This window comes from Lutzomyia longipalpis, chromosome 3 (genome assembly GCF_024334085.1).
Source record: "Lutzomyia longipalpis isolate SR_M1_2022 chromosome 3, ASM2433408v1".
In the NCBI taxonomy this organism is placed as follows: domain Eukaryota; kingdom Metazoa; phylum Arthropoda; class Insecta; order Diptera; family Psychodidae; genus Lutzomyia; species Lutzomyia longipalpis.
In genome coordinates, this window is record NC_074709.1 from 28,173,595 (window position 1) to 28,198,276 (window position 24,682).

Below are 24,682 nucleotides of genomic sequence, written 5' to 3' on the forward strand. Positions count from 1 at the left end.
GAAACTAATTTGTTTTTCATTTTCTTTTTCACGAATTTATTGAGAAAGTATTGAAGAAGAGTTTTGAATTTTTCTATTTATTTTAATTATTGGTAGATTTCTAACAAAAAAATTCCTTTCCGTTGTAGAAGAAGAAAATTAAAGTAGAAGAGAATTTCCTCAATATATTGTACCTGAAGAAGGAGATTAAATTCTCCGAAATTTTAATTCAAATAGTAAGAAATCATTGGAAAAAAATAAAAGGTTTTCTTTCCCTTTTTGTTGAATTGATGTGGAAAATTGGACATAAATTAATTATATGGTTTTTTTTTTCAATTTTGAGGAAAATATTTTTTTTTAATTTAATTTTGAAGTAAAATTTAATCTTTGCTGCACCATTAAAATAAAAGTGGTTGAAAACTTTTATTTTAATCCGCTTTTAATATTTTAAAAGTGGTTGAAAACTTTTATTTTAATCTTGTAACAGAATCAAAAATTCTATTAAAAATAATTTTGAAAAAAAATTTAATTCAATTTTAAATAACAAGAAAACAGGGCCAGAGATAAGAAAAATCATTCGATTTCTATCGGTGTACAGAGAGTCTCTGCAAAATTCACACTTTTCGGTGAAACAGAGTGTTGAAAGCTCAAGTGCCATGGGGCTTCATCCACTGCTGCCTCCCCCACACACAGAGTGTGTGTGAGAGAGAGGAAAGAGATGCCTTTTTAATCAAGAAAACCCACTGAGAACAAGGAAGCAACCATGAGACAAGCCACTGGAATATGTTTGACTCTTGTGGCAGAAGTTGGAAATCCGCAGAGCATTGGAGTGACATGAGGGTGTGTTAAACACAGCGACAACCATGTTGCCGGAGACTCTTGCATTTACTCTCTCGGTCAAGTGCTAAGTGGTGAGAAAGGTGACTCTGTCTGTGAATATTTTGGGCGGGAAAGGGGCTGCCAACTTACCGGTGTCGAGTAGAACGGCGCCTGGTCCGCTCCTAGGGTGGGTAGGTAGGCGGGGAAGCCCTCAGGGTAGGTGTTGCCGTACATGGAGAGGGGTACCCCTGCGGGGATACCCGCAAGACGTTGATAGCCCATCAGATCGTACTGGCAGGAGCAGACAGTTTGTCCCGTGATGGGATCCGTGAATATGGGTCTGCCTGTGTCGCAGCACCGAGACGTTGGGGGTCCTGAGGCGGCTGAACAGGGTGAGGAACTACGAGCACCTGGTGGTACGGTGGATGTCACAGCCATGGCGACAGGGGCGGCGGGTGGAGATGGTGGAGCTGAGGAAACGGCGTTCTGAAAAATATAAAAAGAAAAAAAAAGATCTAGTTGAAATTTTCTGCCGTTTTCCTAGTTTTTTTTAGGAATATTAGAAGACTGCGGTGGACGCAATCATTTTATTTATTTATCTTCTTTTATTTTATCTGTTTATTTAATTTATTTGATAGATATGTAATTAGGAAATTATTGTAGAAGAAAAAAGATCTAGATGAAATTTCCTGCTGTTTTCCTATAGATTTTTATTCTTCTGGGAAGACTGCAGTGAACGCAATTCAAATCAAAACGGTTTTCATTGTTAAAAATCACAACGTTTTATCAAAATTTCAGCCAAAAAATTCAGCATAGAGGCAATTCGAAAGACACAGCAAAAAAGGAAAATCAAATTAATTCCCAAATTAAATTACGTAAATATTTCCCTCCAAAAAACATTTTTTTTATCACAAACAGATATGTAGATAGGAGAGCTGGGAAAAAAAGAATGTCAGACTAATGAAAATGTGAACACCATCAGCTGGAACATTGATGAGTTGTTTTGGGGGCTATACCTAATTGTACATACATATATATTTTGCAGAAAATGACGATTTATATATTTTTAGATCATCAATAACATGACTTTCCTGTTGCCACAGCCGCAAATTGACATTGTTCAGTGCCTAATAATGTAATTACATTTGTTACCATTCGTCGCAACTAAATAATGTGTGTTACGCCGGGGAGAACAGCACAATTGACACACAAGTTTTCGAGTAAACAATTCGATTGGCATCAAAAGTGCCGAATAGTGTTTCTGGCAATTATCGCTGCGTGTCAATTTCCTTATCGCCAAACACTCCAAATGGGGAGAAAAGAACAAACTGTTCTAAAAATGTCTGCAAAATAGTTTTGAAATGAATTTCTTGATGATTTTGTTACTTTATTCCATTCCTACTGATGCGAAATATAAGAGAGAATTTGGTGCAGTGATTAAGTTGTGGGATCCTCAAGCTAAAAGTCTTCGGATCGAAACTCACTCTTTGAAGTTTTTTTCCCAAGTCCTACGACTCAAAACTTTGCAAGAAAGTTTAGAAATTTTGATTTTGAAGAGAAATTCATTGCAAAATTATTAATATCAGTGGTCTCTCTAACTAAACAGCCTGTGCGAGGAAGAGCTTCCCATCAATTTGTATAATTGTTCACATTCCGCGGGGTTTGCGATCCACATTGTGATTTTTTCCTCTGCATGTCTCTATGATAAGAGAAACACTCGAAGGTGGTTCAATGAAATATGTTACAACACACCACAAGTCTCCTCTTTATGTGTCACTCAGAAGACACCTTGAATTTGCTCAATTTCACGGCATCACTTGAAAGTTTTTTATTTGATCATCACTCAAAAAATTTTTCTCAGCAAAAAAAAAAAGCTGTGTCTGAAAGAAACACAGCTAACTGCCCATTCTCTGTCCAAAGAAATCTTCTCAGCTTTCTCTACACAGCTGCGAGGATCATAGAAGACCGTTGAGGATCCTTGGAGGACTTTCAAGGATCTCCAGGGATGTTTGTCAAGTGTTGAGGTTTTTTCTCTCTCTCAGTTCTTGTACAAATAGAACTGAAAGATGGCTTTTGGGTGTCAATTTTCATGCGATCTTCGGGATCGTCGGCTTTTGGGTGTTTGATCATTAAAACCCTGAAAAACATTGATGTGTGTTGGAATCTTCGAGGCGGTCTCCCAGACAAATGGATTATCTCGATTGGTGAGCAAAAGACCGTATGAGGGAAACGCAACACCATCCAATCTCATTATGGATGCACCATCGTGCGATTTTATAGCCCAACTAATTCTTCGAATTAATAAAAATCTCCTCGCTTCTCCCAACTGTCGCCTCTGCCCTGCCAGTGTGCCCTTTTGCGGGTCATCTGTGCGTGTAAAAATTCATGCTGTCACACCAAATAAGATTAACCATATAAGTATGAATGTTGCAACGCGGGAAAGGGACCCTTAAAAAAACCAACGACATTTTAGGGGATGTTATTTTAATTCTTTAATTTTTTTCTCTGTGAATTGTTCTATTTTCCATGCCTCTAAACCACGAATTTTTCCATCTCTACAACTTTGCCCTCATCAACGCTTTTGAGGTCCCAAAAATTATAGGCAAAAAAATTCCATCTTTGGAGCACGAGAGAGAATATTTTTTGACTCAATTGAAATTTGTCAGGCAACATAAGCTGATTAAGAGTTTTTTTTGCCAACAAAGATCTTTGTTGCTCATGGGCAAAACAAACAAATCCCAATACCCAAAGCAATAGAAAAAAAACTAAGCCAGAGGATGGTCATTTTTTCTCGCACCTTCGAAAGAGGACTTTGTGAAGAAGTTACTTCCGATGGAAAAGAGAAGCTTTCTTTACGCAAAGAGGAAGTGAAAAATGCATTTAATATCGCAAAAAGCATTTGCAATTCAGTCAAGTTTTTTTTGCAAACCTTGTTCATCACTTCTCTCCCAACAACCGTCCATTAGTGGAATTCATAATTCCAATATAAAAGAGTTGCAGTTTTCACCTCAATCTCATCGTACGAGGAATAAATTATTAATTTACACCACCAGTTTGAGGATTGCAGCAACAACTACAAAAAAACGACAAGAGATGAATAAAACGAAGTGATACAAACAAACAATCTTGCTAACAAATTGACGCAATTAAATGGTATATTTCTGCAGAAGACGTTTTAACAGCCCCACAAGCAAAACTTCTTAGGTTGGCATTTTTTCTCTCGCTCTTTCTATCTCTCTTTACTCTCTTCCCCCCCAACATTAAACAATATGTTATTTTACCTCCTGTACACGATTAATTTTTTTTGTTGCTTTTGCATTAAAGAGCGTCTTAGCAGCTTCAATTTCCAAGAGAGGAGCACCAAGCGATACTGCAAGAAGGCTATTTTCATAATTTTTATACAGAAATTCCATTCAATTGTTGTATTATATTAACTCACAGAAGCGTTTCTTTGACACACGCAATATATAATTGAATTTTCTCATTTACGCCGTTCGTTGAGTTTTATATGCTGGCAAAGAAGAGATAGTTTATAGTTTTATATACTTCATATACCTCCCCATGTCAATTAGCGTACATATTCCCATCTTATATATAGTAGAAAATTCCCTTTTTAACAAGGTTGTCAAATCTATGCATGAAATTGCTAATAGTCTTGTCAATTTTTACCAACAATATATTATTTTTCTTCTTCAAATGGTGTGAAAGTCAGCAAATGTTAGGGTTTAAAGTTTTCCAAAATTTCTCAGTTTTACTTAAAGTTTCATGGAGGAATTTTTATTTTGATGATAATTCATTTCATCTTGATTCATTCTTTGAGGAGAAAAAGCTTTTAAACAGTCACCAGGTGCCTCCATTTTTTTGTAGAAATTGATTGAAATTAAATTTATGATGAACAGTGGAGACGCCGGGTAGAGCCAGGCGTCTCCATCTTCATCTCTAGGTTAATTTTCTATTAAGAAAGGCATAAGAATTGATTTCAAAATTTTATATAAAATGGATAAGGAAACGTAAATAAATAAATAAATTACATAACATAATAAAGCATTAAAATAAAATTAGCAGGCGCCTCCATTCAATTTTCTACACATTCTTTGCTTATTATAACAAAGACAGATTAATCATACTCGGTAATTATGTTATTTGGTTAGTTTTTAGCTCAATTTACGCGCTTTATTCTTGAAACATATTTTTAGCTATAAATAAATCTTAAATTGATTTTTTTATATAAAGCATTAATTCTACAGTAGAAAATTTGAATAAAATTAAAACATTAAATTTTAAAGAATTTTATTATTAATTATTAAAGTTCTGTGAGCAGTGGAGGCGCCAGGTTTTAACCAAAATCAGGTATGTAATTTATCCTGATTTGTAAGCCAAAATCAAAGCTCAAAGTATACCAGGCGTCTCCATCTTGTCATGTAAAAACAATCATTCAGAATTTCAATCAGAACAGAACCTTTTTTGAGCTTTAACCCCTTTAATTCTTGCAAAATTTTAATTTCCCAAAATTTCCACCAACCCCCATTCGTATTAACTTTTCAAAACATGGCATATACAGTGCAGTGGCTGCATCCAGAGCACAGTTGTCGATTCTCAACAATAAAACCCATCACTGGGTGACACAATTGCCTGACATTGAGCATAGAAGAGGGATTTCTGACCATTTGTCCGGCTGTAATGAATTTTTCTCGAGTTCCTCCCAAAGTATAAAATCCATCGGCAGCAACAGCAAAAAAATAGGTAGCAAACAAGAGAAAATCACTGTAATACAAATAATGAAAATGGGATTGACATGTGTTGTTGTTATTGGATTATTCAGTAATGCGATTAATATTTTTCGAGGTGTCGACATGTCATGGAGCTTGTTAGACCATTCTCTGCACTCAAATCATATCCTCGCAACAAAGGCCAAGGCAAAATTCAACCCAACTTGCTGGCAATTCAATCATGCTGCTCATTTTGCCAGCATAATCTCTATGCCCAAGAAGAATTTTGATTTTTAGGACAAGAAATTGCCCAACTGGATGCATTTTTCTTTACCTCAAAGAAAAAAATCTTTTTTTGGCAAATCGTGTGTGGTTCAAATCTGAAGGATTTTCTTTTATTGCAAAAGAGAGGTGTTCAAGTGTTTTCATGGGATTTCTCTTTGCTCCTTTCAAGGATTGTTCCTGCTGGGATTTTGTTAAATGTGGCCAATCAAAATAAAATACATTTCAGTTGAGAATTTTGTTGTAAAATGCGATTTATTGTTGACAAAAATAATACGTTAAGTCGGTTGAGAATTTAAGATTTAAATTATAAAAATATCCACCTTTTTTGAGAATTTCAATAAATTATTTTAACGATTTTGATTAGCAATCGTAAAGCTTAAAACAGAGATCTTTGCCAGATTATTTAGCATTTTTCTCTGCAAAAAATAATAATAAAACATAAAAAAAGGCTTTACAAAGGACATTTAGCCCATTTTGCAGTCCTAATCCTCCCAAAACAAATCGATAAATCGACAGAAAGCACGACAATTTAGCAGCAAAAAAAAACTGTGAAACGTGTGAGTTGAGCCAAAAAACCAATTTATCAATATTATTTGCAAAATACTACAACGAAGCATCCAACAGGAGAAAAATCCCAAAAAGGACTCACAGCGAGGATAAAAGGATTTGCCCTCAAAATCGCCTCTGTGGTCGTTTTTTTTTCTCTCTACCTCATCTGCTTTCGTCTTTTCTGGTTTCACCCAAATATTTATCCATGTCACAATAAATGGATTAAATTTTTATTTATGATCTCCTTGTTTTCCTCTATGCTGTTAACCCATGTGAAAAATCCCACCCTTGCGTGTCCATTGCATCCTCTTTCGTTGTAACCGAAAAAGAGCAAGCAATTAAGGTGAGAATATGGTGTTCTGATTCGTCCTGAATAAACACATTTCACTCCATACGGAGGATTCGAAATAATATTGATAGAAGGGGCCATTGTCTTGCAGTTTTGTGAGGCACTTTAGCCTTCGTTTTGCTTGCGGAGGGACCCCTGCGTATGAGAGGGGCGTTGAGGAGAATATTGTTTCTGGGTTGTATGGCCCATCCCTTATAGAGCCACATCACAGGGGATCTATATATGTGAATTAACTCTAACATTCTTCCTCACTCTCTAACCCTCCTTTTGGCATTTTTTATAACCCTCATTCTATGCTCTCTTTACCTCTCTCTCTCTCTCACTTTTGCATGGCAATTCAACCCCAATTTCACGAGAGAACATTACATATTATGTACATATATATGTAGGGTCTATGTAGGAGCTAAACGGTAGTGACGAGCACAAAATGGGATTCACTCGCTCGTTTTTCACCCATCAATGATTAATAAAATAACATTAATGCAATATGCGAGGAAAATGGATATTGGTAGTTAAACATCAGCCTCGTTATCCCTTTCGGGGTGTGCAGAGAGTGGCAATTTGAGCATCAAAATATGTTTACGTGATGCATTTTTCGTTGCTAGAATGAACATCTCTTGTGTATGCAGCTGTTAATGGGTCGTTCCTTTTATGCTACAAACCCCCTGACTATATACATTGTGAGCTCTTTTACGGGTAACAATAAGGGGTGAAAGTGTGGGGATGGTTTTGTTCGCACTATTCGCACTATTTCAATGATTTTTTCCAACAAAAAAAAATAACGCGTACAGGGTGAGGAAGAAAAGTTTTCAATGTAAAAAAAAATGAGAATAAAAATTGATTTTCTCCACAATTAAATTAAAAAGAAAATAAAGAAGAAATTCCTTAATAATGAAAAATATTTCTCTGCATCTTTTCTCATGTTGTGTGTAAACAAAATAAATGATCATGCTGGGTATTGTCCAAATATTTGCGAAACATTATTCGGCCTGTTTGGTACTAAAGAGGCATACAAATTTATAATTCATTCCGTTGGCGGTGGGTAAAGGCAAACATAGTCGGGTGAGGAGACCTCTCTTATGGGAAGCTGACCACGAGGCGGTGGTCATCACAAGAGAAAATGCACCAAATGCATTGATTTATGAACAAAATGCATGTTCAGCTAAATAAACTCTCCGTTTGCGATGTTCTCCGCCTTGTTATGTGGGTAAAACCGCAAATTTCTTCGTGTTTGGAAATAAATAAAAGGACATTTTTCCCTTTATTTGCATTCGGGACAAGATTTTGGGTTTTCTATGGGGTTTTTTTTGTGTCTCATTTGGTGGGAAATTTTTCGTTGAAAGGCTCTTCTTTTGCACATAAAGCTGTGTAATTACTCAATCAAGGTGAAGCGTGTCTGGGTGGGTAGTGTACCCACCATCCTTAGCAAAGTTCTTGTTAGTCAATCAAGCAAATGTTGTGGCCCTGTCTTCACGGAGACTTTCATAATTTCATTGATTTCCTTTTATTTTTTGCGTGATGCACAAAGATCGCCCAACAAATTATATATATTTCTCATATATAATAAGGTATGTAGGTATATTTTGATATAGCCCACAGGGAGGCTTCTCTTTTGTTGAATTTCTGCTCATTCGCACCTCAACAGCTCACCCACCTTTCGTTTATTGCTCTTTTGCACGCAAAGTGCTGCTCTAAAATGCCCCAAAAAATATATATGAAGTGAGAATTCAGAAGGAAACTACATACATATATAAACAAAAAGAACGCGGAACATCAAACTTTCATTAATTCCATCTTTTATTGTTAGAGCTTCGGAAGCAAAAAGAGGAAATTTATGCACAATAGACAGAATTTTTTTTCATAATCTCTTTAAGAGTTTTTTTTATGCTGGATTTTGTTAATTTGTTGCATAAAGTTGTGCGTAATTTTTATGCAAAAAATTAGGGCTTTTGTATATATATTTTATGGAAGATTTAAGGCTTTGTAAAGGTAGTGAAAATCATGGCGTGGGAATGATTTTTAAGCTTTATTTTGAGTTTGGTTTTGTGGCAAAACAAAATCAATAATTTTAAAGTATTCCTTAAGGAAGAAAGGGGCAGATAATTAAGCGAATATAAAGTCAGATTGTATAGGTAATTTAACAAACCGAAAGCGACTTTCCATATACGTTTTTCCCTTCATATTGGTGCATATGTTTAACATTGCATAAACACCAATTTATACATATAAAAACAATTTTATTAACAATAAATTTTCAATTAAAATTCCATTATAGTGAACAGCAGCTCCCCTTTTTACTGCATTACACCAAAAATACCATTGTGAACCCAAAAAACTCTTCAGGAGGAATTTTAATAATTTCCACATACTGTGTCACTGTGCCAACGTCACAGCCCAAATGCAAGCTATAATTTTCCCGGAAATGTGAAAAGCCCCCCTGTGAGAAATTCCCCACCAGAGGGTAAAGTCAAAATAAAGCAAAAAAAGAGTTGAAAAAGAAGTATAAAATGCATGTCTTTGGGTGCGAGCATCAACCGTATAAAGTGTGTGAGACGCACTGGTAAAACCGACAGTTGTTTGTTAAATTTAATTAATATAATTGTCGGAACAATTATCCGACATAATGCGTGTTTGCTTGTTCTCTCGTAATTATTACAATAAATAAATATTTTAGAAATTTGCATAATACAACCGCGAGACGCCTTACTTGAGGTGAAAAAAAAAGAAACGAAACACATCTTCACATACTTCGTGCTTTGAGTTTTTTCTGTATCGAATTTCAGTGCAAAGTTATTTTTCAATGAGTATTTATCCCCCTTGTGTGTGCCAGAGAGACGGATGGGGCACGAAAGAATGCAAAAGAAGTTGCATTTTTACACTTTTCCTCACACTGCTAGTTGAGTGTTTGTATTTTAATATTATTAAACATATCATTTCTCTTTGAATTATTTGCATTTCTAATCGGTTGGAATGATGATTCGGTGGTATTTTTGCTTTAAATGTATTTTTCCACTTCTTTTCTTATTATTTTCTTCACTCAATGTGGAAGTGAAAATGCATTCTTCGTAAAAGAATTTTCCTTCAAACATTGTTGCTTAAGGAAAAATAGTTTAGATACAAAAATCAATGGAAATCTTCCAACAACAGATGACAGCATTAAAATACTTGATATGCGGTGAAAATTTCATCCCGGCTGGCACAGTTCATAAAATATGCTAATTGATTGATTTTGCGACAGTAGCGCCATTTGCTGTCAATGGTGATCCTCTAAAGTACGATTATCCGTTTAAAAACTCCACCATAACCTCTATAGCAGGGTGAATAATTTACAATTTTGCGGAGGTTCTTTGGCATGTTTTTCTTTTAATCTCTCCGGCACACGATTGCTGCATTACCTCAATGGGCAATTTCTGTGGTCTCTCTCTTCGGTTGAAATATGAACACCTTCCATCGGGACAACCGCCAGTGTGTGTGCGGTATTTTTATTATTTAGTATTACATTAATGATACATAGTGGAAAAAAAACTATTTTATGGGTCAGTCTGTCGGGTGCTTTTTATACACAATTCTCCGCGAGATCTCTCCTCATTTTCTCAATGTAAAAACCTATATTTGAAATTGATATAAATTTCAAATGAAATCCCATCTCTCTATCCCTCCCGCACCACCTTAACCATCCACTAGAGAGCGATGGAAAGACATTAAGACAGCCAACACACTAAAATTTATTTTGACTATCTCGAAACAAGAGAAAAAAATGTAAAATTTATTCCGATTGTCTTTTTATTGCAGTTATCAATCAGTTTGAGTTTGTTTTATCTACATAAATTTCGGTTTGTGTATCTTGTTTGAAGAAAAAACAATGATCTTTTGCTTTCGCAATCCCCCTTTGATATTTGAGGTTCGTGCCTTTTTTGCTCAGAGCTCCTCCTTTTTGTAGTTTTTTTTCGCGGTGAAAATTCACTACTGAAGGGGTGTGCAAATCATTAAATTTTGTACCCATTGGCATTTGCAGATTTTGCGGAAAATGCTCAATTTGTATATTTTGTTTTGAGTGGGAAATTCTGAATGATTCTTATTAAAGAATTATATTTATTCCGGAGCGGTTTGTATTGATTCTCATACGAATATTGATACTGTAAGGGGTATGTATGTGGTACTAAATTTTAATAGATTTATAAGCTTCATACCGGCTGGGTTTTTGAGATAAATTGATAGTTTTCTATACAAAACACGGCTGGCCTAACTTATTTAAATCTTGAATTAATTTTTTTTCTATCTTTTTGAAATACTTTTAAAAAAATTGTAAATTAAAAAAAAAATTCTAGCCAACTAACGCTACCTTCTTAGAATTACTAACTGAGTGAAGAATTTCTTTCTTGTACCTCTAGTAACAATAAATTTGCATTAAGATAATTTATAAGCCCCCTATGTGGGCTTGTCAGCTGCTGAAAGTCACACAGTAGCGGTACACAGAGCTCGCAGCAGCAGCAGCATTTAGTTGCGTGATTGCGAGAAAACGCCCTCGCGTGGAGGCGCCTGGTGATCAATCTGTAGATCAGAAGAATATTTTTCTCTTTTTTTCGTGAGGGGGAGAAAGGTGTGGCGAATTGGCGAAATATAAATGATTTGCCAGCGGGCAGAACGCGCCCGAAAAAAACACCAGTGGTGGTCCATGATGATGGTTAAGAAAAGCTCACAGCACGTCCCCGCAGAGTGGAGCTGTGATTTCTTCGCGCGCTTTTGCCTTCCAATTCAATTAAGAAAGCCAACGATATAATCACAATCTGTCGCTCATCGAATATTTTTTTGGGCGGTGATCTAACAATAAAAATTAAGGCCCTCGCGTGGAGCGCGACATATTTTTATGAGCTACCCATGAGGTGATTGAAGGTGCGCAAGAGAGTGTTAAGATCTCTGTCAATTTCTCAGCTGGTGGCTGCCAAAGTATCTACACCACACACACACCAACCAAAAAAACGATCCTTAGATCATTGAATTAAATGAGAAAAATAGAAAGACAAAAAAAGGTATATCTCAAAGAAGCGGATGGAAAGGTGATAAAGATCGCGGCTCTCGGGTTGACAACACACAGAATGATGGTTTAAAAAAAACAACAACGAAGAAATGGGCAAGACGGGCAAGACTTGGCATAGGGACAGAAGAAATACAAGACAGAAAATTTAAATGGACACTGATCGCTCAACATCAACAGCAGTTATAAATGATATTCAGTGTTTGAAATATTCAAAACACTTCCGAAGTACATAAACATCTGTCTTGGGTGTCTCCACGGGCGCGTTTGCTGGCATTAATGTTGCGACTCTCCAGGCTTCGTGCAACAGAGGCTCTTTTTTTTAACAATGCACAGGGTAGGCCAAAATGTTCCAGGGTTTTGTGAACTGTTGAATATTTCAAAAAAACAAAATCCTGCTCTTAAGAATCAGGACTCAGGAGTAAGGAAGATTTGTAAAGATGTTTCTGAATTTTCCTCATTGATCTAAGGAGAATGACTTTAAATTGTTAGAAGCATAAAAGCAAAAATGTAGCTTAAAGAAAAACGTTTTAAGCTTTAACTGAACTAGTCCGAGTAAGGTAAAATATTGTAATGAAGTCCTGTTTAACGCCTGTTTAGCAGGCTACATACTCTAATCTCGAACATTGGTTTAAAAAAACGTAAACTTTTACCTAATATATGTCCTAGTTTACAAAAAAGGTAGAACTACCAATAAAAGAAGTTAAAAATTTGCTGAAATATTGTATTAAGTCCTAATTGTCTGAGGTTCAATGCCTGTTTAGCAGGGCCACATTAGCTACATACTCCTAACTAGATCAGACTATAAGACAGACGTGAAATCTTAACGATTTTAAGCCCTAGTCTACAAGAAAACGTTAAAACTTAAGCAAATCATTCAAACGGTTAATCCCAAATTAGGCATAATGAGACACATTTGCACATAAGTGTAAGGCTATGGGCTACTAAGGGAACTAACTCTCTTCTTCTGAGTGGAGGTGCGCCAAAAGGGGAAACTTTATTGTACTTTTCAGTAATACATACAAACATAAAATCTTCCATGGAGAAAGGAAAACCATGGCAGTGTGATGAAGTGAGAGAACAAATACGGAATTATGGAAACTAACACGGAAAGTCACGCTTTTGGAGTGACAAATGGATGAATTTCATATGCAGCCAAGCAAACAGGGGTGGACTGAATAAAATACATCACTAAATTGCCAATAAACCAGAAGCTTCTGAAGATTTTTCCGAGAAGCCGCAAGAAAATTCTTTAAAAGGAAAATCTTACGTTAGGACGTTAGAATTTTGACAAAAAACTTTCTTGACCATGTTGGGAAGATGAAGAGCGACCCTGGCGCCAGAGACGAAGAATAATGCTAACAACATGCGTCCATAGTACATGAAATTCAATTCTGCTTCCGATTACATATAATTGCGCTGTGCATGCATTAATTTGTATGCATTGCGCGAAGACGAAGCACTATAAGAGGCTTATAATTGTTGACGTCAATCATCAGACGGCATTCTTCGCTGGTATGGCCATTCACAATCTTCCAGGGCGACTCTCGCCCGCAACCAAGTGGCGCGAATTTTTTTTCTTCTACATCAAACATTGTCGTGTCGATTAGCTTTCAATTAAATTGTATGAATATTTAATTTGCAATCCGAAACTTGCATCATCTTTTTCCTAATCAATATTCAAAAGTATTTTAAGTGCTTTTCTCACCGATTTCTCGAAAGCTCCGCAACATGTGTTGACATGGCGAAAGACAAGCAGAGAAATTGATGGAGTGCCAGCAGTGGTGGCAAGTTGCCTTCACATAATATTCGCATTTTAATTAATTAATTCCAAATTTGCAATTAACTAGGTCAATTGATGTGAAATGACATTTATTTTTGCAGAAATTGACAAATGATGAGCCATTTTCATGTCACCCTGTGGACAGATTATTGATTTATCTGCCAATCAAATGGATGGCTTCTAGCTCTAGCTAGTTAGTTGAGTCTACAAGAAAATTTTGCTACTTTTTCTCATTGAAAAAATTGCTGGTTTCCTAAGAAAATCAGAGTTTTTAAAAAAAGAAAAAAACTATTCTATGTTTTGAGACGAACTGTCTTATCATTAAATCCTAATAAATAATCTTGAATAAAATACTTAATCCTATTTTAATTATTAGTTTCTAAGTATTTTTTTTTTATAAATCAGTTAACAAAATCGAAATCAAGCGTATTTGAATTAAGAAGGCGTTTCGAAGATATGTTGAGCAGCTTTTTCAGGTACAAAATATTTCCTTACTACGATTTTTCTTTTTACTTAACTTTTTCATTTTTTTTGGTTCAATTTAGTTTTTTTAAAATGATTTTTAAAACTTTCATTAGGTCCTTTATCTTCATATTATTTTAGTTTTCTTTACAATTAATTTAAAAAAATATTTTATCTTTTTTTTTAAATTTCTGTTTTCTTTAAATGTTTTGAAGACATTTGAAATCTACATCAGATTCTTAAGACTTTCTTTATTTATTTTTTCCAAAAAACATACATTTTTTTTAAAATTCTTTTGAAAGTTCTGAAATTTCTATCTATTCTCTTACATCAACTTTTTTAGGTTCTTCTCATCTTTATCAGGTCTTAATTGCTTCTTAACAAAATTAAACATTTGAAATTATTTTTCTCTTAAAAAGTTTTAAATTAAAAATATTTTGAAAAAGGATTAAAGAAATAATAAAATAAATTAATAAAATTCATTCATTCATTCTCTAGTGATTGATAAAATAAAATAAAGTGCCAAAGAGGAGTCATTTCGTGCTTCTGAACCCTTTAACAATGTAACAGTTCCCCACATTAGTTCCAATAATTGGGTGTGTGGGCAAAATTTCGCACCTCTGCTGTAAATACAGTAAGAAGCAACACAATTTCAGAGAAAAGAAGTCTCGCGATTGGCTTTGAAAGGAGAAAAAACCCAACGATCTGGTCATCAATGGTGCTGGTGGTAGAAGGAGCCGCGCACGAAGAAGCATAAGAGGTGGAAAATTTATGTGAAGGAGAAGAATAGGATGGAGGAACTAAGTGGATGGTATAATGAAATTAACATGACGTGTTAATATAAAATGAGGGAATGAAGAGAAGCAAAGGAATATCATAAAGATATTGTATTTATATTAATGATGGAGGCTTCTCTCCGAAAAAAAGTGTGGCAAAAAGAAGTTGAAGATTGTGGCACAAAATGCCTGGTTGAAACAAAAGCCGGGATAGTGCTGAGCTCCAAGGGAAAAGAAGATGGAATTGCTGACCTTATTGGACGTTTTTAGTGCTGGCGGAAATGATAAATTGTTCAAGAAATGGTAGCGTGAATTTATATATTATTATTATTATGTTAAAGACGACATCATTAGTTCCTTCATTCATTGCCTGCAAACATTCTCTCCCATTGCTCAATTTTGCGTTCTTGTACACTATAGTAGAGGCGAATAGGCTCAAATTTATCAACAAACACCAGATTTATGGTGGACAAATAGACTCTCCTCATTGCTCCTCATAAGCTATATATACTTTACTACCACGGCACGAAAACAGACACAGAAGAAGGAGAGAAATTGCATTGAAAAGAATTGAGAAATAGCTATTTGAGGCTTTGAAAGAAAAAAAAACTTTATTTACAAAGATTCCGCTCAATTCTTCTCTTTGGCCGCCGCCAGAGTGAATTAAATTACAATAAAAATCCAATTATTTAATCAAACACCCAAAAAATACAAAAAGAAGATGCGCGGAATGGAGAAAATGTGGAAATAGCTGGACAACAACAAAAAATTGTCTTAAACACCTTGTCAATCCACACACTCCTTCCTCACAATTACCAACTCCTCCTGACACTCCTAAATATTTAATGAGCTTCACTGTGTGGACGGACAGTCTTCGGTACATAATTTTGGACGTTTTGGACCATGGCATGTCCTCCGTGAAGACAACATTATGCTGCTGCTGTTCAGAGGTGCCGGTGGAGCTTCCCCAGGGCGACAACGACGTGAAAATCCATAAATTGAGCCATTAATTTTATTTAATTCAATTTTTCATCAACTTTGTCAATTTTTGGTGAGACAGAAGCTACCCAGCAGTGCTTTGGTTACTTCATCTTACTCATGCGTCTTATCTTCTGCTTCATTTTTGGAAAGAAAGAGGTGTTGAGGATTTAATCAGGAGGCTAATCAGCGAGAGAAATTTAAACCGCACTTAAGAAGACTATTGTGAAATTATAAAAGAATTTTTATTAACTGTTTTTTTTTTAATAATTTGATAAAATTGATTTTATTTTCAGAATTTCTAAAACTTATTTCTGCAATATCTCGATTTCTGAGAGAGCTATTGCAGTAATTTTTCATATTAAATCTCCTTCATATTTGTAAGAAATAAATCTCTATTAGTCTATCAAAATTTCCGCAGAATTCTTATGAAGCTTCTTAAATCTTTTAATAAAGTAAATCAACAAATGTTTAATTAAATTACAAAAACATCTTACTTCGTTGTAATAAAGAAAAAAAAAACCTCAATCAACTTCTTGGTAGAACCACAAGACACTTGATTAATTTATGATTAGCCCGTTTGGGGTACAGCAAAAGTTGACGATAAATGTGAGTTTTTGAACACTTTTATCCACTTGAATTCGCCGACTGTGTGAAGCTAACTGGGGGAACAGCTAAAAAAACTTTAAGAATACGCATCAGCTATAATTTATATCAACCTACGCACTGTGTTTTCTTTTGCCATGTTGTTCTTTCTAAGGCTTCAACAAGAAGGTATTTAGAGGTGATTTTTGTGCTGCCGACAGTTGAAAGTGAGAATACAGTGGCAGGAAGAATTATATTGACACATTTCGGAGGATTTATTCCTTCTTTTCTATTTGATTTTTTGTCAAGTTGTTTCATTTGCAAAAAAAAATAAGAAGAATATTCTTAGTTACTTTTCCACCCCCTAAAGCATCCCCAAAGCACCCCCACATCACCATCCCCCATCCTTTTTAGTGCAATTTAACAAAAAGGAAAAATAAAACACATTGAGCACGCCAGAGTAATTATTTTAAATTTATGAGCAAGTCTTAATTATTAATTAATTTAATTACACGTCCTTTTTTTCCTTCTCCCAAAGCTTCTACCTTCTCTGCTGTATTTGCTTCTTTAGCTTGTTTTTTATGTGAGTCCCAGATGGGAGTTTTGCAGGCAGCAAGGATCATGGTTTGGTCATAGAAGAGGTTCTTTTTTTAAGAGTTCTTTTTGCAAAGGAGAATTTTCTGTGATTTAGAACAAAAAATGTGCAGCTTAAGTGGAATTACTTTGTTGCGGGAAACTTCTACAGTAGTGAGGGAATTTCCTAACCGAGGAGCAGAAGCAGAAGAAAAAAATAAATAAAAAGGAGAATTTTGGTGGAAGAAAAATCCGTTGAGAGGGTAATAAATTTTGTAACGATTCGCCCCTCGTGGTCCACCCAAAAGAAGATAGAGCCCTAACACCCAATTAAATGGCTGTAACATATTAAGCTAATTTATCGTAAGAGACCTCACAGCTCTCTGCAAATGGAGAACTCGCACTTCTTCGGGGCTTGACCATTCGGGGAAGAAGAGACGGCGAGAAGTCCCCCCAAAACGAAGAAGTGTTGGCAACCCATTTTACAATAATAAACATTTTTTTCCTTATCTCAACACCAAAATCGACATCCGCCCAATAAATAACGTCTCGCTCTAGCTTTTTTCTTCTTTAGTTCTTATAGGACACGCCGTGCCTGATGGTTCTGTGTGTGGTTATTTTTCTTTTGTTGCAAAGCACAAGGAGAGGACACATTGGGGAAGAAAATACACATCAGGAGAGGAAAAGGTAAAAAAAAAAGAAAAGAAAAGAAAAGAATGAAAAAAGAGGCTCACACTTGTACCATATCCACCACCATCTAGGCAACAATTCAACTTGAACCGTCTCACGGTGCAAGAAGCCCATCGAGTTGATTCTTTAATATGTCTGCTTGTGGAGGACTCTACCCGGTGGTACCTGTTTCTTTTATTCTTTTTTTCTTCTACCTACCTAACCTCCACCACAACACCCCCTCCGCGCACCCAACTGATTTCTCGTCTTCACCCAAAACATTCTCAACCATCTCCTTGATGGCGCAAAGGCACAACCAAAAGAGGCAAGAAAGCAAAATTCGCGAAGAGCGCGAGATAAATTTTGCGAATCGCATGGAATTTAAATAAAATCGAATACAAATTTCATTCATGAAAATGTGTTAAATGCCAAGAATGGATTTTTTGCACCTCTTCTCCCCAAATTGATTTTGGACTGTGATAAGGGAATCACTTTTTGCAAAATTCTCGCCATGAAAGAAATTCGACTTCTGTTTCAGTGAGAGGCTTTGTCTCCCAGCACAAAACCGAAGATTTCTTTTTCCACTAAAAACACAAAACTTGCATTTTTTGCCTTCGCGAGATTTTGTGATTTAGCAGCAAGAAAGAAGCAGAAATAGTGATAATTTTGAGATAAGAAATCAACATTTTTTTTTTCGGGACAAGAGGTGATTCAGGGAGCAACATGCAGGAGTTATTTATTTATTTAAATTTAAATGTAGGTGTTGAGGGAAACAATTTATGCCTTGGAGAAAAGAATATTTGTTGAGGTACGACGAGTAATTATAAAAATTTCTAATTAATTTTTTTAACCCTCTCACTAGCAAGAAAAATCATTAAAACAATGAAATATTGATTAAATTTCAATGTATGTTATTTCGAGGATTTTTCTTTGTAAAATATTTTATATTTTTGGCAGTTTTAAGGGGCAAATAATTTTCTATTTTCACTAATATTCAGAGTTTTTTTTTTAAACTTTATTCTTATTATTTAAGAAGAAAAAATTTCAATATATTGAACCATAGAATTCAGAAAAAAAATTTAAAAATTCATAAAATGTTCAAAAATCATTAATTAATAAAACTGAATTCAAATTTTTTTTTTAACTTCTTAACCTTCACGTTCCGAATTTTCTTGAAAAAACCTTAAGATTGAAGAAAAAATCACAGCTAAGAGCAGTAAAATTTTCAATTTAGAATACATGAAAATAATTAACTTGCCACCCCCTATCACATCTTTTATTCCATCTAAAACCAATCCTTTCTAAAACATCTAATTAACTAATTTTTTCACTCAATCTTGAGCATTTCTTCCACTCTTTGGTTCAATTCTTTGTTAATTTTATGCCTCAACTAAAATTCCACGCACATTCACGTTCCTAAAATCCTTTTGGTTACCTCATTCGCCTAACTAATCACCCCGAAATCTCTCTCTTGAGGATTACAAATTACACGAAAAATGTTGCCCACCTCAGCGAATTCCACAAATGGACGTGAAGCTGGATGGAAATTTGCGACAAGCATAAGAAAAGATGCCTCAGCGAAGCAGATGGATGGCCTGCAGTCTTTTTTTCGTGTGTCGTCTGTATGCCCAAAAGTAGCGCGACCTCCTTGAGAATGTTGCAAAAATGAACATCTTGTGCCGATTACGTGGCCATCAGTCAATCAAAATTGTTCAAAATTCCCCGAGAAAATTGTCACTTTTACACCCCAGTAAAGCCCTCTTTTGCCTCTTAGAAAACCCTTTTTCGGTGAACAACCCCTTCAGGGAAATTAATCATAAGGCGACGGGGGTAATTAAATAACATTTTACCGGCACCTTATTGATGAGGAATTGATGTGAGAGACTTTCCTCATTGTCTTGCGGAGTTTTCAGTGTCACGGTCGTTTCGTGTATAGCAGCAGCATCCTTCACTTTAGAGTAGAAGGATGAGGTCTCAACACTACACATGTTCTCTTTGGGCCATGTTTGAGGGGGGAGAAGGGGCAAAGAGGTGAAAGTGCTCCATGTGAATGATGTATAAATGAGAGTGAGAATAACCATGTTTTCAGCAAAAGGGGTTTTGCTGCTGCTTCCTAAGACAACGTTACATACATATACCCCCTCAGAGCACCAATTTTCGGCGCAATTCTAACTTTGGCATAACAGACAACTCAGACTTTATAATGGTTCACGCTTGTAAAAGTCGCGGAAACTTGCTGAAGAAACATCCAGACGTTATACCGAAAAAAATCAATGAAGAGAGAGATTTTGATGAGAATTTTCTTGAGAATTCTTTGAGTTTTCTTTAATTTTTCTTTTAAGAAAGTGAATTTATTTTTGGGAATTTAAATATTTCCATAAAAACCATTACCTACCTAATTCTCTTATTTCTAGATATAAAATTATTTAGAAGATTTTTTTTGACTTATTTATATTAATTTAGAACAGAATTCAGAACTTCTTTTACACCAAATATTTTTTAGTTCTTAAAAAGATAATTAGAATATTTATTAAAATAATCAAAACTCATAAATTACAACAAAAACTTCCATAAATCACATTTCTTTACTCTAACTGCTTAAAAAGTAGAATAAAAATACGCGACCTTTTTTTGCAAAACATTTAAATATTAAATTTTACATTTAATGATAAAAAGAAATCATTAAAATACAATCAAGAGAATGCTAATTTACTAGAAAATTAACTTGCCAAACAACAGAAAAACAGGACATATAATTTTTATTCTTTTAAATTCTTATGCTGTGATTTATTTGACTTTATTGTGTTAGTTCTTAAAGAAAAACTTGCTCAATACATTGAGGTTTAAATTGTGATAAAAATATCAGTTGAACATTAATGAGGGGTTAATGTAAAGTAAAATTATTGAGATTTCTTTTGCATTTTTATTTAAAGAAATTTAATCAATATTTTAAAGGAAAATCATTTAAAAGTTCTTTATTCAAATTAAGAAAATTTTAAGATAAATGTGATGATTTTTTAAAGAATTTACTTAAGGAAAAACACTAAAATTTGGGAAAAGATGAAAGAGCTTTAAAAAAAATTCTTCAAAAATATTCTTTAGTTTAAATGTACTTTTTTCTTTTCCTTTCCTTAATCAATTTCTAATATTCTTTAATCCCCAAAGCTAATTCTAATTTTTTCCTTGAAATTTCTTTAACGTTTTTCATTAAAAAACCGATTTTTAAATCAAACACTTAAACCCAGATTAAATACTAAATCTACCTCAAGCATAAAACCACAAAGGAAACCATAAAACATCTTCAATTGAATTTCTCTTCCTTTTCCAAAAATTTCCTTAATTTTCTCCTTATTCAAATAAAATTATCCCCATTCCAGGCGATTTCTTCCCGCACCGAATAAATTCAACAAAATTGGATTCTTCCCACCACGTTGGCGCGTTTAAATTTCCCATGAAAATTCTCACCATCGGGTGCTCTCGAGGAATGGTTTCGTATAGTAGATTTATTGTGCCTTTTCCTGCATCTGTACACAAATTGCCTATTTATAATGCACAAGCAGGGCGAGAAGAAGTTCCTCCTCTGCCCTGGAGTTGGAGGAGAAAGGGGTTACATTGATGGAGTTCGTTAACAAATGGCCCAAAAAGGGGGTTTAAATGCAACATTCGGAGTAATACAAATGAATTCATTGGCATACCAGATAATCTGCAGCTGATGCTTTACATACCACCCCCCGTAGCAAAACAAGCTTTTTGCACCACCCCCACGAGGGGGGCTAAAATATGCACACAAACACACATGAATTTCATTAAGCAAAAGTTTGTTGAATTTGAATTATTAAACATTTATAATTTTTTCTTCTTCCTCCCTGAACCAGCTTTGAGGTCAAAAGCTGATGAATGGAAAAAGGCAGCAATGAATGAGCAAATGTGCAAAACCGTCGGACTTTATACTGCTTTACTCAATGAATTTCACCAACGTCAATGAATTTTTCCCCAGAGGGAATTTTTCTGCCAACACGACGGCTTTTTTTTTCTTCGACGTTGTTCGAAGCGCCAAAAAATTCGTGTCGTTCCTGACTTTGCAAAATCATACCCAACGGAAAGACTCCGAAAATTGCTGAGAAAAAAACCCATTGCGTGTGCAAATTCATCCAAATTTCCGCACGTTTTTAAATGCGCGCACTTTTACGCAACGTCCGGTCACTTTAAATGGGTCGCAAGAGTGAGGTCAGCAAACTAAAGAGAAGTTTTTGAAGGAATCCTTTTGGAAGGATTAAGAATTTTTCACAGGAAACGAACATCATAAATTTGTCACTTAACTGTTTTAGAATAAATTCTAAATCATTCACAATGTTTCTTAATTTCTCACAAATCGCTCCATAATTTTTTTCTTAAATCCTTTCTTATTATTAATTTATTTTTTCAATTTGTACAAAAGCCGACGCTTTTTAAAACTTTTCAAAAACACAAAATATTAATCATCTGATTTAGTAAACAGATTAGACCGAAGTTTAGACAGTTTAGACGGTTTAGTATACATCGCCAAACTTTTAAACAGCCAAAGAAATTAATCTGAAACGGTTTAGATTAATTCGTTTTAAAGCTTAAGTCGATGTGATTTAGAATAGAACTCTTCGTATTCTTCTTATCTTTTTTTCAGAAACTTTCATAAATTTCAAGTCTCAGAAATTTCATGAAAGAATCCTTTATTTTTCCCCTTAAACTACTTCGGTTAAGACCTTGAGGAGTCCACGGAACACTTTGTATTCTTTTTATTTTTTTTCTGAGAGTTAGTTCAAGATCTATAAATTTTCTTAAAGATTGAGAATCTCAATCTCAAGGAATGAAAGAATCCTTTCAATTTCTCATCAACGGTTTTATTCTAAACCAGTAAAAGACATTCCTTAAAACGTTTGCTCGCACATCACTTAGCTAACTAAAGAACTCTTAGAGAAAAATTTGTAGGACCTACCTGAACTGTTGGCGATCCTCGGAAGGGAAAATGTGACATGTTTTTCGCTCCGGCAAAGTCAGATCGCCGTTCGCGTGTCACTGTCTCGATCATTCACTTTGTTTCCTTTGCTGATGAATCAGAAACCACATAATTCACTTTTTTATTCCTAAGTTATTGTTTAGCAACTTTTTTTTTGGTTTTTAGAAGTGAAAATTCTGAAGTTAAATCACCATCACTGCAGGTTCTTTCACAATTTTTCGGTTAAGAAGTTTAAAAAAAAATCTTAGTTTTAATCACTCCTTGTCTTACGGAAGTAGCAGAAAGGTTTAAAAAGGAAGTTAGTTCACTTTCCTTTACACCAGGTTTAAGTTTCCTTCCAAGATTCTTTTTTTTTGGGTTCTTAGTAGTACACAAATGATGAGACACTTGTACGGGTTTGTTGGGTATGTCTTACAAATTGTCTTCCGAATTTTCCTTGGCAATCCTTCAGCTGCCTATCCATACCGAACCTGTCAACGCTTAGATTAACAAGCCACTTGTCTTAACGCTTTGTTAGCACACCAAATCCACTTTGTTGGACAGATTTCCTTTAATTTAAAAATAAATTCTCCCGCTCAAAATTAACAGAAAGAAATCTTTCAGCACTTTTGCAAATTCACGAAGGTTTCACGCGTCAGGGAAAATCAGAGTTTTATTCACGAATTAGTTTTTCAAAAGGAAAACTCCCGAGAGTTACGCGTGAAAGGAGATTGTTGTGTAAAAAGGAGATGATTGGTTTTGTATAAAAATTGATTATGTCGCTGACGACGCGATCGCGAACGGTAGCCAAAACTTTACTGCTTTACAGTTTTGTCTCTGTATGTCACCTGGCCAAGATAATTGCCACTACACAATATTCACACAATACAACAACAAAACACTGTTGTAAGTACACGAAATTGGAGAGAGACGACGTGTACGCGGGCTTTTCCTTTTGCTCCGTGTACACCCTCTCGCTCACACATTACCCCCTCTTGCTCCCACTCTCCTACCAAAAAAAAACAGACCGGCGAGTAAAACTCTTTTTTTTTCGACGTTGCTGCTGCGGGGGGCAACACAACGCGAACAGTACGGCAGTGATTCCGCTCCGGCCGCGCGCTTATCGTTCGACTTTTGTGTTAACAAACACCGAACTGGATGTCTTGAAGCGAGTCTCAGTGTTGCCAACTCCTCTTGCTTTTCTCCATCTCTCTCGCACAGTGTCGTGCTATCACCGTTGCGCACCCATTGTGCGCTAACTGCAACCAGTACACAGCTACTGCTCTCCCTCTTGCACATGTTTTTGATGGAAAAAGTGCGCGATGTTCGTGGCTGTGAGAGCTGTGTTTGGGTGAAAAAGGCGGGAATGGGTAAGTGAGGGGTTGGGTTGCACCATCTGAGCCTCCACCCATCCGTTGACTGATTCTTTCGTTTCTTTTCACTCTTCGCACCAACCGCCTGTGCGCCGTCTCTTGTATTTTTTTCTCACATTTAACCACGACCGACTGCAACAGCGCAACACACCACACCGTACGCCAGAGCAGGACAACATGCGCGGGACTTCTTTCAATGGGACTTCAGCGCTGAAGACGCGGGGAATTTTTACAGCAACAGCAGTTAAATTTGACTTCTCCTCCTCACGGAATTTTTCTCTCTTGCACAGCAAATCAGACATCGTATCCCCACTTCCCGGCGCTGTGCACTCACACCACCAACGAATCGGTTCGAAGGGGTAATTGCATGAACGTTTAACCGATTTTTCTGGCGTCGGCCACACATCAGTTAATAAATGGGACTAGCTTTGAAAATTAGCATGAGGCGCTTGCTGAAGTTGTTGCAGTGTGTTCTAGGACTGCCTTATCCATGCTCACGGTGTATCTTTGTAAAGGAGTTTATTAAATCCATCTCTCTTCCACTTGGCGGTTAATGGGTTAAAAAAAAAACAAAGTTCGACTACCCCTTCGCTCCCACCAGTAAAAGAGCTACTAAAAACGGATGTTCGACACGCTGTGAAAGGCTCTCTCTCGTGCACATAAAACCCATGTTACACAGTGTTGGAAGAAGAAGTACATAAGACGGGTTGGGTGCCACCCCCTCTGGGTTTTTCGTACGGGGTGGCTGTGGGTTTAGGATTTGTCGTCATACGTGGGGTTTGGGGT

At 35.6% G+C, this 24,682-nt stretch overlaps 1 protein-coding gene across 2 annotated transcripts in view; it reads right to left on the minus strand.

Annotated features, from left to right (window-relative positions):
- Positions 1–23,839, minus strand: part of LOC129793621 (homeobox protein caupolican) — a 45,880-nt gene extending 22,041 nt beyond the window's left edge. The window contains exons 1-2 of one of the 2 annotated variants that reach the window (XR_008750947.1): positions 22,524–23,766; positions 949–1,284 (exon numbers count right to left, since the gene is read on the minus strand). Coding sequence is in view for 1 of the 2 variants with exons in the window: in XM_055833776.1 (XP_055689751.1) it covers positions 949–1,284; positions 22,524–22,616 (429 nt within the window). In the remaining variant the exon portion in view is untranslated. Of the gene's footprint in view, positions 1–948; positions 1,285–22,523 lie in introns of both variants that reach the window. The other variant, XM_055833776.1, reaches the window with a different exon arrangement.
- Positions 23,840–24,682: the final 843 nt, after the last annotated feature.